This window comes from Schistocerca nitens, chromosome 7, assembly GCF_023898315.1.
Source record: "Schistocerca nitens isolate TAMUIC-IGC-003100 chromosome 7, iqSchNite1.1, whole genome shotgun sequence".
Classification (NCBI taxonomy): Eukaryota; Metazoa; Arthropoda; class Insecta; order Orthoptera; family Acrididae; genus Schistocerca; species Schistocerca nitens.
This window is the reverse complement of record NC_064620.1, coordinates 435,130,852-435,148,665: the sequence shown is the minus strand read 5'-3', so window position 1 is coordinate 435,148,665 and position 17,814 is coordinate 435,130,852. Positions and strand designations below refer to the sequence as shown.

The 17,814-nt window shown below is 42.6% G+C and overlaps 1 protein-coding gene across 1 annotated transcript in view; it reads right to left on the bottom strand.

The window, feature by feature from the left end:
• LOC126195179 (conserved oligomeric Golgi complex subunit 8) overlaps positions 1-17,217 on the bottom strand; it is a 42,780-nt gene extending 25,563 nt beyond the window's left edge. The window contains exons 1-4 of the mRNA XM_049933691.1: positions 17,034-17,217; positions 9,789-9,860; positions 9,565-9,689; positions 8,461-8,736 (exon numbers count right to left, since the gene is read on the bottom strand). Of these exons, the coding sequence (XP_049789648.1) occupies positions 8,461-8,736; positions 9,565-9,689; positions 9,789-9,860; positions 17,034-17,088 (528 nt within the window). The 5' untranslated portion in view covers positions 17,089-17,217. The remainder of the gene's footprint in view (positions 1-8,460; positions 8,737-9,564; positions 9,690-9,788; positions 9,861-17,033) is intronic.
• Positions 17,218-17,814: the final 597 nt, after the last annotated feature.

Below are 17,814 nucleotides of genomic sequence, written 5' to 3'. Positions count from 1 at the left end.
GATGAGAAAAACTTATGGGGGGGGGGGGGGAGACAAAAAATTAAGAAAATTAAGTAACATTATTACTCTACCCAGAAACATTAAGATGGAAGTATGTGAACTTGTTGCAACGTAGCTCTGGAACAACTGGAGCAATTTGTACTAACCTTGGTATTCACATGGCTTGCTATTTAGAAAAGTATGCTACAGTACTAAGACCCCGTGGGGTGGAGGATGGAGGTGAATACTCTGACACAAAACCGTTTTGCACACAAACTTCCTAATTGTGAAAAAATAGTGAGAGAATGACAGCCCCTTATCACCTATAGAAATGATGTGGAATGACAACAAGTAAATAAATGTAAATCTGGAATGCCTGAAGCAATTTCAACTCCACTGTGACAAAAGTCACTTGCAACAGTGGTCACAATGTTGGTCTATACAACATCACGACACAATCATATGTCTGGAAAGTTTTATCGAAGAAACTGAAATAGCTGAAAATGAGAAGTATGACTACCTGTGAAAGCAGTCACATCATAAACCGGCTCAACTCTAATTTCTACACAGCATTTTATACGGGTATGACCACCAACCAGCTATCCCTCCAAATGAATACCTATAGTCAAACTGTGGCCATGGGCAGAGTTTATCACCCAGTGGCATAACACACTGCTGTGCACAGCATGTTAAATTTCAGTCAATCGCTGGTTCACTACAAGTGCCATCTGGGGGTGGGGAGTGCACGTGTGTGCTCTACAGCTCTGAAGACAGATCTGTCTGTAAGAAAGTTTTTCTGCCTTCTTTATGTTTCTATTGATCACTTGCAACATTTACAATATCTTCTCACAGTCAGATGAATTTACACTATGGACCTAGCAGTTGTGTTGTTGCCAAACACAACAAAATTGTAAACTGGCTAACTCTGAGAGAACATAACAAACTGTACTCCAGCCACACTGCTCTGATCTGTGAAACTCATCTGCCCCTACCTGTATTGCAGTTATCAGTGCACTGCACTCCAACATGTAAATTTTGCCTAACTGAGTTTTGAACACAACCAGTGTGTGTGTGTGTGTGTGTGTGTGTGTGTGTGTGTGTGTGTGTGTGTGTGTGTGTGTGTTTGAGGTTTACGGGCGCTAAACAGCGTGGTCATCAGCGCCCAAACGCATAAAAACAGGAACAGATGCAGTGAAGGGACTAAGACGGACAGCAAACAAGGAGAACGGCTAAAAGACACACACCTGACGCAGTTACACATCCTCACAGACAGAAGCAAAACAAGAGGAGAAAAATGCACTAAACAAGGAAAGGAAACACAAGGGAAAGAGAACAGAAACCGAAGGGAAACAAGGAGGTGATCGTGACTGGCGGACCTCTTACCTAAAACCCGGGTGAGCCAGTCACCCAGCAGCACATTAAAACCCTCTCCCTAAAATCCGAGGCAACAAATTGGACAGGACACAAAACCGTAAGACCTTAACCACAGTCGTTGCGTCATCTTGCAAAATAGAGGGCAAATCCAGTGGCAAAGAAACCACCGCCCTCTGGTCAGAGAATAAAAGACAGTCAAGTAAAATGTGGTGGACAGTACTCTGGACGCCAAAAGCACTGCAGATTGGGGGGTCCTCCCGCCAGAGTAAAAAACCATGCGTTAAGGGACTGTGCCCGATGTGGAGGTGAGTGAGGAGAACCTCATCCCGCCTGCATGACTGGTAGGACGTACGCCATGGCCGCGTGGTGGCCTTGACCAGACACAGCTTATTTTCACCGACTGCCAGCCACTCCTCTTCCCATTGATGCATAACACGAAAACGCAGGACGGAGGTAACAGCATGGAGGGGGACGGCACAGTAAACAACGTGAGGGAGGGAATATGCATCTTTAGCAGCCACATCCGCCAGTTCGTTTCCCCTAATACCCACGTGCCCCGGCACCCAGCACAAAGAAACCTCCTTCCCCTGCCGTTGCAGGTGGAGTAGGGCATCATGGATGTTCTGGACGAGCGTATCCGCTGGGTACAAGTGTTTCATGGTCTCAAGGGCACTCAGGGAGTCAGAACAGATGAGGAACTTAAGACTGGGAACACATCTCATCTGCTCCAACGCCCGCAAGATCGCAAACAATTCGGCATCAAAGATGGTAAACGCTGCAGGAAGCCAGAACTTGACGACTCGATCAGGGAAACAACAGCACAACCAACAGAGTCCCCCTGTTTAGAGCCATCCGTAAATACTGGTACATGGTCTGGATGCTGGTGTAAAAGATCGGAAAATAAGGAGGTAAAAACAAACGCAGGAGTGCAGCTCCTCCGGTACTCAGACAAGTCTAAAAGGACGCTGGGCCTCTGGAGCAACCAGGGAGGCAGACGAGTAAAACCTTGTCGTTGGGGGGCCACACGCTCCACACCAAGGGACGCAAGCAAATGCTTGGTACGAATCCCAATTGGTCTCGTTGCCCTGGGACGACTGGAAAAAGAGACGTTCCATAGGCGGTCGGGCAACGGTAGGGTACGCAGGGGAGGTAGGACAGGCAAGGAATTGACACACCTGTCGCACCATGAGGAATTTCCGCCGGATGGCGAGCGGCGGTTCCCCTGCCTTAGAACACAGGCTGGAGATGGGACTGGTATAGAAGGCACCAGTGGCCAGCCTGATACCCTCATGGTGTACTGCGTCAAGAATCTTCAGATACGAAGGCCTTGCTGACCCATACACGGTGCAACCATAGTCAAGACGCGATCGGACGAAAGCCCTATAAAATTGCAGCAGACGCGCCCGATCTGCTCCCCAGGACCGATGGCTCAGACACTTCAAAATATTCAGTGCCTTCAGGGCCCGCACCTTGAGGTCTTTAAGGTGCGGCAACCACGACAACTTGGAATCAAAAGTGAGGCCCAGGAACCTCACAGTGTCTCTAAAAGGAAGAATGGTGTCCCTAAGACGCAATTCTGGGGAGGTAAAAAGACATCGAGAACGATTAAAATGAACACATACACATTTGTCTGCAGAAAAGGTAAAACCCGTCTTCGCAGTCCATGCCTCTAATCACTTTATTGTAAGCTGCAACTGCCGACTAGCAGTGACGAGACTACAGGAAGAACAGAAAACAGCAAAATCGTCCACAAACAAGGAGCATTGGGCAGGACTCCGGATAGTGGACGCGATACTGTTAATGGCGACGGCAAAGAGGGTGACACTTAAAATGCTTCCCTGAGGAACACCATTCTCCTGCATGTACAAATCAGAAAGCACAGTACCAACCCGATATCGAAAGAGGCGGTGGGAAAGAAAGGACCGAATGAAGATGGGGAGACGGCCACGAAAGCCCCACTGATGGAGTCGATTGAGGATAAGGCGGCGCCAAGTAGTGTCATACGCCTTATTAATATCAAAGAATACACCTAGACAATGCTGGTTACATAGGAAGGCCTGCTGGATGGCCGCCTCAAGCAGGGTCAAGTTGTCTATAGTTGAAGGACATCTCCGAAAGCCACACTGAGAGGGGCTAAGGAGCTGCCTGGTCTCGAGCAGCCAAACCAGGCGACGGTTGACCATGCGTTCCAACTTCTTCCCGACACAGCTCGTCAAAGCAATACTCCGAACTACTGGGATGCATTCGGTCCTTCCCCGGTTTGAGGAGGGGAATCAAAATCGCCTCCCTCCACGAGTCAGGGTACGTGCCGGATAACCATATCATATTAAAACAATTCAGGAGAACTTCCTTGGAAGGCAGTAACAAGTGCTGCAGCATGCTGTACCGGATTTGATCATGACCAGGCGCAGTATCATGAGCCACAGACAGCGCCGAATCCAGTTCCCACATTGTGAAGGGGCAGTTGTAGGGTTCAGAATTTGGAGACCGGAAGTCCAAGTGACCCCTCTCGATGGCAGTGCGGTAGCGGCAGAAATCTGGATCACAGTTAATAGTGGCGGTAGATTCCGCAAAATGCATGGCCAGTGTCTGGGCAATGTCTCTCGGCACCGTGAGGAGACTTCCCTGATGCAGCAATGCCGTGACAGGTAGCTGGCCAAGTTTCCCGGAAATCCTCCTGATGGCTTCCCATACTTTCGTAGAACCAGTGGGGCGGGAGATGGAGTTCAAGAACGATTGCCATGACCGTCGTTTGCTCTCTTTAAGCACTTGCCACGCTTTGGCCCTTGCTACCCGACAGGCCGCAAGATTGTCAGCTGAGGGACGGCACTTGAAGCGGCGCAGAGCTGCACGGCGGGCTCGGATGGCTGAGCAGCAATCAGTGGTCCACCAAGGGACAGGACGCCTCTTGGGATGACCGGATGACCGTGGGATTGACAATTCAGCAGCATGGGAGATCACGGCTGTAACATGGTCTACCCATTTGTGGACGCTGTCACGGTGTTCCAAAACAGCCAGTTGGCTGAAAAGTGTCCAGTCAGCTCTGCAGAGGTGCCACCGGGGCGACACTGGTAAGCATCCAGGAGGCGAATCCAAAGGGGGATGTGGTCACTAGAATGGAGGTCAGCAGCAATCTCCCACAGAGCAGAATCCGCGAGTGCTGGAGAGCAAAAGGAAAGGTCAATAGCTGACGACGACCCAGAAGCAGTACAGAAACGAGTGGAAGCACCAGAGTTGAGGATGCACAGTTCTTCGGACGCCATGAGGTTTTCCAGAATGCGACCCCTGGGGCAAGTAGTTGAAGAGCCCCATAAGACATTATGAGCATTGAAGTCCCCCAGAAGAAGAAATGGGCGGGGGAGTTGGCTAATAAGGTCTGTGAGAGCCTCAGAGTCTATTGCATCCTGAGGCGGTAAATAAACTGAACAGACTGTGAGCCTCCGACACACAAGAAGGTCAACTGCAACTGCTTGCAAGTCTTTAACGAGAGGGAGCTCAGATGAGGGGTGCGTTTCACGGATAAAAACTGCAACACCACCCTTTGCCCTTTCCCCCGTCAGATCGTCTTTCTGATATACGGTATAGCCCCGTAAAGAAGGAGCATCAGTGGCCTGAAAATGTGTCTCTTGGAGACATAAGCACAAAGGGCACTCTCGTACAAGGAGTTGTAATTCGGCCACATGCGTCCTGAACCCATTCAGGTTCCACTGTAATATGGGAGCCAGTGATCAGGGTGGCTGAACTTTCACCCTGCCTCTGTGTTTTGGAGGAGAGCCCATACTGGCCAGAGATTTATTCCTGGGGCGAGAAGATCGCCCCTGGTTGACATCAATGTCCATCAGCTCCGATGACGACCCACGGGAGATGTCAGACAGTACGATGGCCTCGTCATCGGACCGACCCTGACCAGTCTCCTCAGGTGGCAAAACCTTCACCTTCGGCGTCTTTGTCTTGGGGGGCTTAGAATGCAGAGCCTTGTCAGCAGTTGGAGCTTTACTCGCCTGGGCAGAAGGCGCCATATGGGAAGAGGCAGGAAGTACCCCAATGTCAGCAGCCACGGCCTTGTCCGACGTTGCGGGGAGAGCCGCAGGTTTCAAAACAACCGCAGCAGCACAAGTGCACTGGAAAACGCAGGTATTAGTGCTAACACTAGCAACCTCTGTTTGCGTAGCAACAGTGGCCATTTGTACCGGTTTTTTCAGAGCAGAAGCGAAAGATGTCGTAAACACAGGAGGTTGCATGGCCTTAAAGAGCTTCTTGGCCTCACCATAGGGGATGCGCTTAGATATTTTGATCTCCTGTATCTTCCATTCTTCGAGATAGATGGGGCACACCCGGCTTCAGACAGGGTGACTCCCAAAGCAATTCACGCACTTCACAGGCGATGAACAATCAGCTCCTTCATGGGCAGGCTGACCACATTTACCACAAGTGGCTATCCCATTGCACCCCAACGTAGTATGCCCAAAGCGCTGACATTTAAAACAGCGCATTGGGTTGGGGAAATATGGTCGTACTGGCAAACGTAAGAACCCCACTTTAACATGCTCTGGGAGTCTCGGGCAACTGAACGTGAGAATAAACGAGTCGGATTTGACGAGGTCCCCATCGACTCGTTTCATAATATGCTGCACGTCAACAATACCTTCGTCAGCCCACTCAGATTTTAACTCGTCTGTTGAGATATCCACCAAGTCCCTACATGTCACAACACCCTTACTATAATTCAAAGTGGAGTGGAGCTCGGTCTCGATAACGTACTGTCCGAGACAGGTTGCTTTCTGAAGAGAAGCGACCTGACGGGAACTAGAAGTCTCAACTAACAGAGTCCCATTGCGCAGTCGCTTCACAGATTTCAGTGTTCCTGCAATACCCTCAAGACCCTCGTGGATGTAAAAGGGAGAAACCCTCTCAAAGCTACCCTCCTTCCGTTTAATAATCAAAAACACATTCTGATTATCAGCACGTGCTCTGTTACGACAGTCTGATAAATTTCTAGCAACACCAGGAGCTGGAGGACTCGCAGCACGAAGTCGCTTTTTCGATGGGGTGTGTTTTCCTACCAGTGGCCCACCCAATCCACTGGTAGGGGGAAATGTGGAGGCCGAAGGGTCCATTGCGGTCCCACGAGCAGCTAGGGAACTAAAGGTCCGCTCAGACAGAGCCCCGCGTGCCTGAGTAAGCCGTATACAACAGGGATGCGGCAGGTGCCCCAGAGGTTGCCCGCTTGCAACTGTTCCACCCCAACAGCCATGCATCTCATAGGCGCGGAGCACACCATAAGACTGAGGGGTTGGTATAGAGGTTGGCCTTCCTCGCAATCCAGGCGGTCAAGCCAAGATTACCATTCCCCGCAGCACGCAACATTCCACCGCCGCGCCATACGGTGGTCGCTGAAGCATGTCCGGGGTTTACGGTGACAGGAGACTGGCGGCGCTGACCAGTCCCCAGCTCAGGACCCCGGGGTCGCCAAGCCTGTACTCAGCAAATGAATGCTGAGCCCCTAGGGGGCAAACACAACCACACCTGGGGAGTAAGAATGCAACTACCAATAAACAAAATTAATTCTGTCAGAAATGAACTTTATCACAGAGCCCAGCCCCATCAAATGAAGTGATAATACATTTGTCTTTACACCAAAACAAATTCGAAGATGGAACCTACCAGAATTCACAGAGCTTGTTCAAACGTGAGAGTGCCTTTATCAGCGGTTCAAAGGCTACACATGAAACTTCACTCACATTAAAAGTTGATGTTTCGTAAATACCACAACACTGCTAACCTATGTCGGCCAGGGGTAATTAGTGCTCTTTGGCACTTGGGATCTCCACGCCTCATCAATATAATTTGAAAAGCCATAATTCTGTATTCTTCAAGTCAACAAATCCCTTGTATTATGAGTTGTGACCATATGTTCATTGGCAATACTAACACCACAACACTTCAGTAGCTAACAGCTTGCCAATACACCGTACCCACCTACCTTCACCAGTGTAATACATGCCATACGGTTTGTTCATAAACTATTTACCTTTAAATATCAGCAGATTGTCACCAGTATAAATACACTTCAAACATGTTATTAAAGTTCACTGCCCACACGACTTTACTTTGATGATGTTACTAGTACTGAATGTGCCCAGACAAAGCTTACTGTGAACTCAAGATGGAGCAATAAATGGACTCGTCCACAGGGACAGAAGTGAAGTGGTGTCCGCCCCCAAGAACTGCATCTTAACTTCTATGTTCAGTCCCTTCCTTGTACCCCTGTACCTGCTTCCACCCAGGTCCTGCTGGCTTCACCTGCCATCATGACTGCTGGCGATATTGGGGGCTGCCATCTGCACCTGCCTCCAAACTTTCTATACAACCTACACATTCTCCAGCCCCACTGTGTCAATTTTGATAGGCTTTTTTAATTATAACTTAAATGCCTCCACTCTACATACTCTAATCAATATGCTGTTCTTACCATTCTTATTGTAACAAAACCCTGCACCATTTAACAGGTTTTCCCACTAACAACAATTCTTAATTATCATTCTTAATAGCTTAAATTGTTAATTGTTAGCTTCAGCATACACAGTGCTATGACAACACACCACAATGTCCCAGACTCAGTGCCTAAATCGCTTATTTTCCAACTGAAGAGTGATATTGAGATGAGATGCATTACATTACTACAAATCTGTGTAAAGTCAATCCCCCCCCCCCCCCCTCCACACACACACATGTACATATTAATGTCTGCAAACTGCAAATATAGTTAATTTAGGCTTTATTCATGCGCTCCATAAGAAAATTATGTATCTGTAAAGTGCTCAGTAGTGTTCAAAATGTTCAAATGTGTGTGAAATTTTATGGGACTTAACTGCTAAGGTCATCAGTCCCTAAGCTTACACACTACTTAACCTAAATTATCCTAAGGACAAACACACACACCCATGCCCGAGGGAGGACTCGAACCTCCGCCGGGACCAGCCGCAGAGTCCATGACTGCAAATGCTCAGTAGTGAGGTTGTTAGTGTGGATAATAGAGATTGAAAGGGGTGCAATTTTGTGTACAGTAAATATCTATATTCAACAGAGATTCAAAAATCTACTTACAGCAATGATTGGTATATGACCATGTTTTCTTCCAAGTCGTCTAACATATGCAGCTAGCTCTAGTGCCTCTTCGTAACTGCCATTGCGTATGCAGGTTTCCATTAGTTGAGGCAGTTCCAACACTTCCAAGAGCTGAGCATTCCTCGTTAAAGTCAGAGAGTTTAGGCGACGATGTGCATTAATATTGCTTGACTTCTGCCCAAATTCTTGGCACTTGTGGGAGAACTCTGGTAGCTTTGTTTTCAGTGCATCCAGGTGATGTTCAACATGTCCAAACTGGAAATGTTCAATATCTGAGTTTTTTAATCAGAAACTTCACCTAAAAGCAGAGTATGGAGACTGACTGAGCTTCCTCATATTATTTTAGTTACCACTCATAATTTTCCAGTATTGTAATGAGATCTGCATAAGTTACATTGAATAGATAATGAGTTAACATTTTTGATTCTTGGGTATGGAGTGCTCATATGATATGGCAACATGTTCAATGCAAGTAGTTAATGACAAAAACACAGACTGAAATAACTGTATATTTCCAATCATATTTTAAAATCCCACAAATTTAGTATGAATCTACTGAGTATGAGAAGCATATGGAATTTAAGAAACTCAAACTTCTGGTCAGCAGAGTCACCCAGAAGTAGCTATAGGACTTGCTGAACATTGCAATTTCAATATACTAAAATACATGAGTACTTACACTGTAATAAGGATTTTGAAATTAACAGAATCGCTACTGCTCATGTGACATGGAGACTGCTGTCCGTGAGTTCCAGTAACATTTCTTAATCTTTTAACAATGAAATATAACACAGGAAACTGTATGGGGGTATATTTCTGACAACTTTCCAAACGATCATGAGCAAATATTGCATATTTCTTTGTATTGTTTGTGATACACAAACAAATATAAAGCTGAAAATAAACTATGATAAAAATTATTTGGTGTACACACCATGGGAGACAGTGGTGAAGATGTGACTCCAAACTACTGGCAGCTGTTACAACTGGATTAGTAAGATGTCAGTAAAATGAGAAGGAGAATCTATGAATACAGATGTCAGTATAGTAATGATTTAGCTGAAACACACATGGAAAATATACCTGTTTGAATATTTCTCTGGAACATTCTGCAGTTTGAATAAACGTTTTATAGTTAGAAAATGCAAGTTCTTGAGTCTGTTCCAGTACTGCAGATTTTTCCTCATTGAGACGCTCTGGTTCTTTGACTGAAAAAAAAGGGAAAAAAACACCAACATCAAAAAAAGCCCTGGCCAACATCTGCATCAGAATGGAAAAGTTATTTTAATAATTTTGGTAATACATACTCAACTGTTCGACATGAAATGAGCCAAGCTTGGATAGATACAAAACAACATCTGGATTCTCCTTCCAGTTATCTGAAACAATTGTATGTATAAGTAATCTTGTTCCACGTGGGGGGGGGGGGGGGGGGGGGAACAACAACAACTGTAAGACAGCCATCTGGAAGTGTGCACACATTATGTGTAGTTTCTTTTCCATTTCATGTACATCATATTTATTAAAGTATAATTTTACATTAATTATTTGAATTCAGTATTTCATGAGGCTCAGTACTAGGTGTCCACACAATACCCAGAACTATTCTATACATGAATTACCCTACCTTTGTTTACACAGGGGGACAGTTTTAAAAAGACCACAAGATACTCAGAGGCTAAAGTTAAAGCGATTACAGCCCTCAGTCACAAAATTTAGGTTTTTTAGCAGGTTTCAAAACTTCTATGAGTGCTTTCATCACAAATTAAATATTAAAATTGGCCTATAACTACAGATTTACGGGATTTTTTTTTTTATAAAAGTGGATGTACTGACTAACAGTAAAAGAAAGAAACAGTACTTACATGTCATATATAAGATACGCTTGATATTTATCATGTAAGTACTGTTTCTTTCTTGTACTGTTAGTGCTTACAATTTTACGTAAAAAATAAATAGATAAATCCCATAAATTTGTATTTATGTTATAAGCAATATTGAATATTTAATTTCTGATGAAGTCACTCATAGAAGTGGTAAAACCTGATCAAAAGACTTAAATTTTGTGTCTGAGGGCTGTAATTGCTTTAACTTTAATTTGTAAACAGTCATCGAACTATGAAGCCATGTTTAAAACTTTTTACTGAGAGGCATTTAAATCATCGAAATATATTACATATAACACATTTACAAAGTAGGATAGGATGCGGTGAAGACAGGGCAGTAAATTGGCCATGACCTAATCAAAGGAAGCACAGGAAGGAGAAATGAAAACAAAGTAACTGTGTCAGACAGAGCAAAGGATATGGAAGATTAGTTGAACAGAATGGATAGTGCCTGGAGAAGAGATTATGAAATATACATTAATAAGAGTTAAACAATGATAATGAAGTGTAGTTAATTTAAATCAGGGGATACTGACTGAGATAGATTAGGAAATGAGACACTAAAAGTAGTAATATGACAGAGATTAAGCCTCAATAAAACGAAGGCTGGCAACAGCCAGAAAAGCTTTTCTGAAGAAGAGAAATTATATATTAACATCAAATATAAATTTAAGTGTAAGGAAATATCTGTCTGGAGTGTCGCCATATATGGAAATAAAATGTGGACACTAAATAATATAGACTGGAAGATAATAGAACCATTTGAAATGTGGTGTTACAGAAGAATACTGAATATTAGATGGGTTGATTAAATAAGCAATGAAGAGGCACAGAATGTAATCCGGGAGAAAAGACCTTTTCGCCAGACCTTAACTAAAAGAAGGGACTGTTTGTTAAAACACACCCTGAAGCCACAATGAATACTTAATTTTGAAACACAGTAGGTAAAAATCATAGTGGGAGACCAGGGTTTAATTACAGCAAACAGGTTTAAATTAACATAGCTTGCAATAGTTATCGAGATACTTCCACAGGATAGACAAGTGTAGAGAGCTGCAACAAAACATTCTTTTGATTAAAAATTGCAGTGACACACATTAAGCCATCACACATGTTAGGTGTAATTAGTGAAGTCTACCTGTACAGCTGGGGGGCTACAACAGCAAACTACAACTTGATGTGGACATTATAATGAGCAGCAGCTCTCTGCAATTAGGCCACCAGTAACTAGCATTTGTTTTGTGAAACCAAACATGTCTGCATGTCAGAATTCATTTCACACCCAACTGATGGTGTTATTACATTCAGACAATATGCTGCTGTCATGTCATGTACATAGACAGTCCATAGGGCAAACTTAGTTGTCAATAGATGATGGGAGCCTGTAGCCATATTACTGATTCATGTTAGAAAGTTAATTCCAATAGTCTCTTCAGTTTTGTATCTCATGAGCGGTTAACTGACTACAACAACTCTTCTGGAGCATATTTGAATATGTATTAAGTGGTCTGCTGGTTATGCTGAGGCATAAGGTCCCACAGCTCCCTTATTGAAAAAAAGTTGGGCAGTCTTTGGTAGATCCTATGATATCCCTGATTCTTTGGATGTCGGCTACAACATTCTTAGCAAAATACACTGCTTTTCTGTAACAGAGGCTTCTTTTGTGTATTACATGCATCACCAGGTGATTTTCTGTTTCACTGGTGTTGGTAATTTTTCCTTAGAAAATAATTGCCCTACAGTGCTCTCCTAGTTCATATTTCACATTTTTAGTGTTTTCATACAAATGGAAGCCAGCATATACAGAACAGAGGTCTGCACTATGTTCTTTATTGGTACCACACTCCTTCACAGAGGAACAGATAGCAATGGTAGAGAAAAGCACATGAAATAACTGCAAGTGCCACACCAACACTGACACAGTAATCTGCTGCTGACTGTTAACAAAAGGTATGAGCATTCATAATAGGTTCCCAGATATGTGAGTGGCACGAAAACTCCTTAGGTAATGGAACCCAGTGCACTGTCCTTAATGGGGAATGTTCACCAGAGATAGTGGTATCATCAGGAGTGGCCCATGGAAATGTGATATGACGGCTCTTGTTCTCTATACACATAAATGTCTGACAAACAGAATGAGCAGCAATCTGGGGCTTTTTGCTGAGGATGCTGTGGTGTACAGGAATGTTTCGTCATTGAGAGACTGCAGGAGGATACAAGATGACTTAGCAAAAATTTTTGACTGGTGTGACAAACAGCAGCTTTCCCTACATGTAGAGAAATGCAAGTTAACGCAGACGAGTAGGAAAAACAATCCCGTTATGTTTGAGTCCAGAATGGTACTGTGCCGCTTGCACAGTCACATCGATTAAATATCTATGTCTAAAGTTACAAAGTAATACGAGCACAAGAGGATTGTAGCTTATGATTCATTGGGAGGATTTTACGAATGTGCCATTCTTCTGTAAAGGAACCTGTATGTGTGTGTGTGTGTGTGTGTGTGTGTGTGTGTGTGTGTGTGTGTGTGTCTGGTTTTTGCTGCTTTTTGTTTAGTGATCTTCTTTACTCCTGAAGTATTTAAAATGTTGCTAGTTCCATTTGTAGATCATGGCCAATTTACAGGACAATGACAATAACTGGAATATCAGCCTCCCTATACTGTTGATGTCTTAGGAGCATGTTAAATGTGGATTTCAATATCAGCTGAATTAACAGGCTAAACCTTTGGCAAACTGACTGGTATTCTTTCCTCAGCCAATAATGCACAACCACTTCGAATGTAGCATATACTCATCATCCCTCTCATCAAATGGTTCTCTATTACAAAAGCATAGCTAAAGCATGGGACTGTATGGTGGGATGACATTATTCCATGTAAGCGTTTTTGGCCCTTGCATTTTTTATCTCATTTATTTTAATCCATTTGTGTACTAGTTTTAATCACAAAAACAACTCAGTAATATATCTTCTTTTCTATTTGATACATTTTTTAATTATTTTGGAAGCACAAGGCAGGTAACAAGAAATGTTAATGTTTAATGTAAATACTTAAGGATTATAGAGAACTACTCACTGAAAAGCAGAAGCACTGAGTTATCAACAGCCACACACAAAAGAAGGAAAACTTGCTAGCTTTCGGAGTTATCTTCTGATGAGCTAGAGTGCGCATGTTGTGTGTGTGTCTGTGTGTGTGTGTGTGTGTGTGTGGGGGGGGGGGGGGAATGCGGCCACACACACGCCCTTTAGCTCATCAAAACATAAAGAAAGCTAGCAAGATTTCCTCCTTTTGTGTGTGCCTATTGATAATTGGATCATTCTGCTTTATCCTCAAGTATTTACATTCTACAAGAACATTCCTACAACATTAATGTCTGATTAAGGCCTGTCAGAGCATACAATTTGAGAAGAAATTGTTAGTCACCCTTCTAATGAACTATTACGGCATGTGCCTGTAGTGAGATGGGGAAATTACAGAATACCTAAATGAGAATAGCTGGATGAGGATTCAAGGACCATTTTCCGTTTGAATATACACCAGTGTTTTTGCAAATATACCACTATTATAGGTCCAAAAGCACACTGGGAATTGTGATACAAGATAAACTCCGCAATTATCACACTGCATGTTTTATCAAGCCCTTAGTATCACAAGAAAAACTGGACTAAATCCAATAGACAATACACTTTTACAGTAAAACTCATAACAAGGGCAGTCAAGGTATCAACACACTTTTAAGTTTGGCACATCTGAGATAATACCAAACATCTTGAAAACTGCTGAAATGGCACTACAGTTCCAGAAGGGAGACAGTGAAAACCTTGAGAATTATCATCCTGTAAGTCCTCTAGCACATATGTAAGAGCATCTAACTAAAGCCATTACCAACTGATTAACTCAACAACTTGATTTCTAACAATGTGCTGAACAACTAGGATTTTTCAATGGTGTATGAACTGTTAACTACATCAGACTATTCAACTTCTTGAAAAAACCCAAGAACGCAACATCACATCTAGCAACGACTTTTGTAAAGTATTTGATTCAGTGGAAATGTGGGCAATCATGGAATTTATGATGAATGCCAGTGCCAAACAGAAATATGAAGTAACTCGATGTCTATTACTATCAACAACAATGAAAGTCAATGAAGAGCTCACAGAGCTCAGAACATCTCAGTAACCAAAGGAGTTCACTGAGAGGATAAGATATGTCCAGAGTTGTCTATCCTAACTTCTAAGATGTATTCCAACAATATGGACTGGGATAGTGATGGGATAATAACTGATGGCCAGTCTCTCAATCACCTACAATTTGCTGACATCATCATGCTTATAAGTTAAGGCCTGACAATTATGATCCACAGACTGAAAGCTGCCTCTGTAGTTCATTTGGAGAAGCATCTAAAACAAACCTATAGCTCAGTGTCCAAACATCCAACTGGTTAAAAGTGAGCATGTTGGCAATAAAATTCAGCAAGAGAAAGTCAACCGCAGAGAAGAAACTCAAAAAAGAATAAATTTGAGTTCAAGAGTGTTAAGAAAGTTTCTGTTCATCCGAATCAACAAGGGCGACCCTACAAACATATATTAAGTATAATTCCTGTGTTCTACTACTAACAACTTAAGATCTGGAAACACTGTCTCTGACAAAGATGAATGCTCATCAGTTACAGTGTGCACAAAGAGCAAAGGAGAGGCAGAAGCATTGCATCAGTTTCTGGTGTGAGAACAGGAATGATATCACTATAACAACATTGGTAACAGACATCCTTGAGAGTGATACCAACTTGAAATGGCAATGAGAAGGCCACTTAAAGAGACGAAGTCAGAACAGATGGAGCAATAAGGTAGCCAAGTGCTGCGTCTCGCATCTTAGCATGTTGCTTTTTTTGACATGAGACTATTTTTTAAAGGGAATATTTTTTTCTGATCTATGTGGCTTTCCACATAATTTAAAGTATTCCAACATCAAGGCAAGTACTGTAGTGGTCACAGAAAAAAGCACATGGCTTATTACAACACACAACTTACACTAAAGTGAGTAATCATGACTGATATACTTCTAGTTTTCATAACACATATTTGCCAAAGTCACTTGGGGTTCCTGAGGTGTTTTCTGTTTGTCCCATCCTTAGACTAAGGTATGTTTTATATGTTTTAGTACTACTGGCATCTCCCTCTGTCTCCCAATTTCTCCTTTCCTACTATAAAATGACTACATTGACAACACATCAATTGAACCGATACCAGATATCGACTTTGTCACATGATGTAATGATGTTGAGTTATGAGGAATATTGAACACGAGATGTCACCTTTGGCTAACAACGTAAGACATGCAACAAATGTCATGAAAACATGGTGACTATAACATCATAGGCAACAAGTAGTGATTTTTCAAATGGCCTAAGCTACAGATCAGTCTGCCACCACATCCATGTTTTCTGCTTTCACACTGATTGGTTTCACCAAATAATAACCATACTGTGAAAATATGCACCAAAAGGTGATATCACAGCAACCATTAACATTACTACATCACTGATGAAACTTGATGGCTAGTATTAAATATTCCTCTTGATCCTAATGTTATGTTATGTGAAGTCATCAAGTGTAAACAGGAAGAAAACAGGACAAAGAAATATTTTTCTTTAGTATAGTCTATATTTTTTTTTGAAATGTGGGTGGTGACACGCTGGCCTCTACTGTAGTCTGAGATCATGCTTGGATTTAAAGTTGACAGTTTGGTTGTGTTGTTGTGGTATTTCAGCCATCAGCTAATCATTAGAAAGAAATTAATATGAGAGTAGTAAACATTATTAGATTGGAAAATCCGAAAATATTTTGCATAAATTTTTGACACTATGACACAGAAAATGAAAAGGTATGGAAATAGGCCTACTGCAGACTTTCGACTACGTATAACATCACAAATCTATGGCTGTTATAAGTAGCAGCACCTTGTAACATGTGACATTTCAATGTTGCAACTACGACACTTGGCCGTTAAGTCAAAATTTTTATAGTTCACACTACGATTTAAAACATACGTTTATCACAACATCAATTCTTCACAATATGTTAATTATAGAAGGGTTACGTAAGACTTATATATTAATTAATAGCAAACTGTATCACTGGGAAGAGAATCAGCTGTGACTTACGCTTCACTGCCTATATAAGAGGTCAAGCGCAATTTAATGCGATATTCTTCTAATATGCTAAAAAGTGAGGGCTTCATAATCTCCACTGTTAAATTCTTAACCGTTGTGTTCGGGAAATTAATTAAAAAGGAAATTCATGTATGTCATAGATGTCAGCATAAAATTCCTTACCCATGATATTGGAAATATATTAAGCTTTTGTAATCTAAAGTGAAGGAACGAATCGTGAGTTTGAAGATGTGAAAATCAAAGTACAAAACCGTCTGACTCGCAACGCAAATTCTGAAGTGCGTTTATGGATCTCAGTAATCTATATTTACAATGACATCAGTTTATATCAAGAAATTACCAACAGCTTAATGCGTTTTCTGTTGTCGTACTTATATCAAATTTCTGAATTACTGTTATAGATGTGTTTACAACAAAGAAAATACACACGTTTGATTAAGTGTTTATAGTAAACCAAGGCAAAAAAATACAAAACACTGTTCTTAATACGCACCGGGTACTTCATTTGGAAATATCAACTTCAGAACATTCTCTACTTCGATATCCATAATCCAATCAAATGTAAAACACTATTCAAAATAATTTCATACGTTGGCCTACAGTTTGTTTACAAATCACAAACCACGACACACGTCTCCAGCGATGTAGCAAGTTGTTGGTGTAGTGTGGCTGTCGACTTAAAGTCGATTATGGATGTTACGAGAGTCAGTGCACGTCCGTGGCACAGTCGACTGACAGCTGAAATGCAGTTCCTTGTGTGAACTCCCAGTTTTTAGTGGTTATTCTGTTATTCTTTACTTGCCCGTGGATCATTTCTTACAGTGATACTGGACACGTCATGTTTACATAAAGCTTACATACACAGTGGTGTATATCAATTTACGTGTTCGCCCCCGGTAGCTGAGTGGTCAGCGCGACAGACTGTCAATCCAAAGGGCCCGGGTTCGATTCCCGGCTGGGTCAGAGATTTCCTCCGCTCAGGGACTGGGTGTTGTGTTGTCCTAATCATCATCATTTCATCCCCATCGACGCGCAAGTCGCCGAAGTGGCGTCAAATCGAAAGACTTGCACCAGGCGAACGGTCTACCCGACGGGAGGCCCTCGTCACACGACATTTCCATTTCCATCAATTTATGTATGATTGCATTTATAATCTGACTGTTAATCCCGGTCCACACGCAACGATCTGTCTGCGCAGACATCGGCAGACAGCAAAAGATCGCTGCAAATGTGGTGTGTACACACGACACAAACCCCAATCTACTACTCGCCCG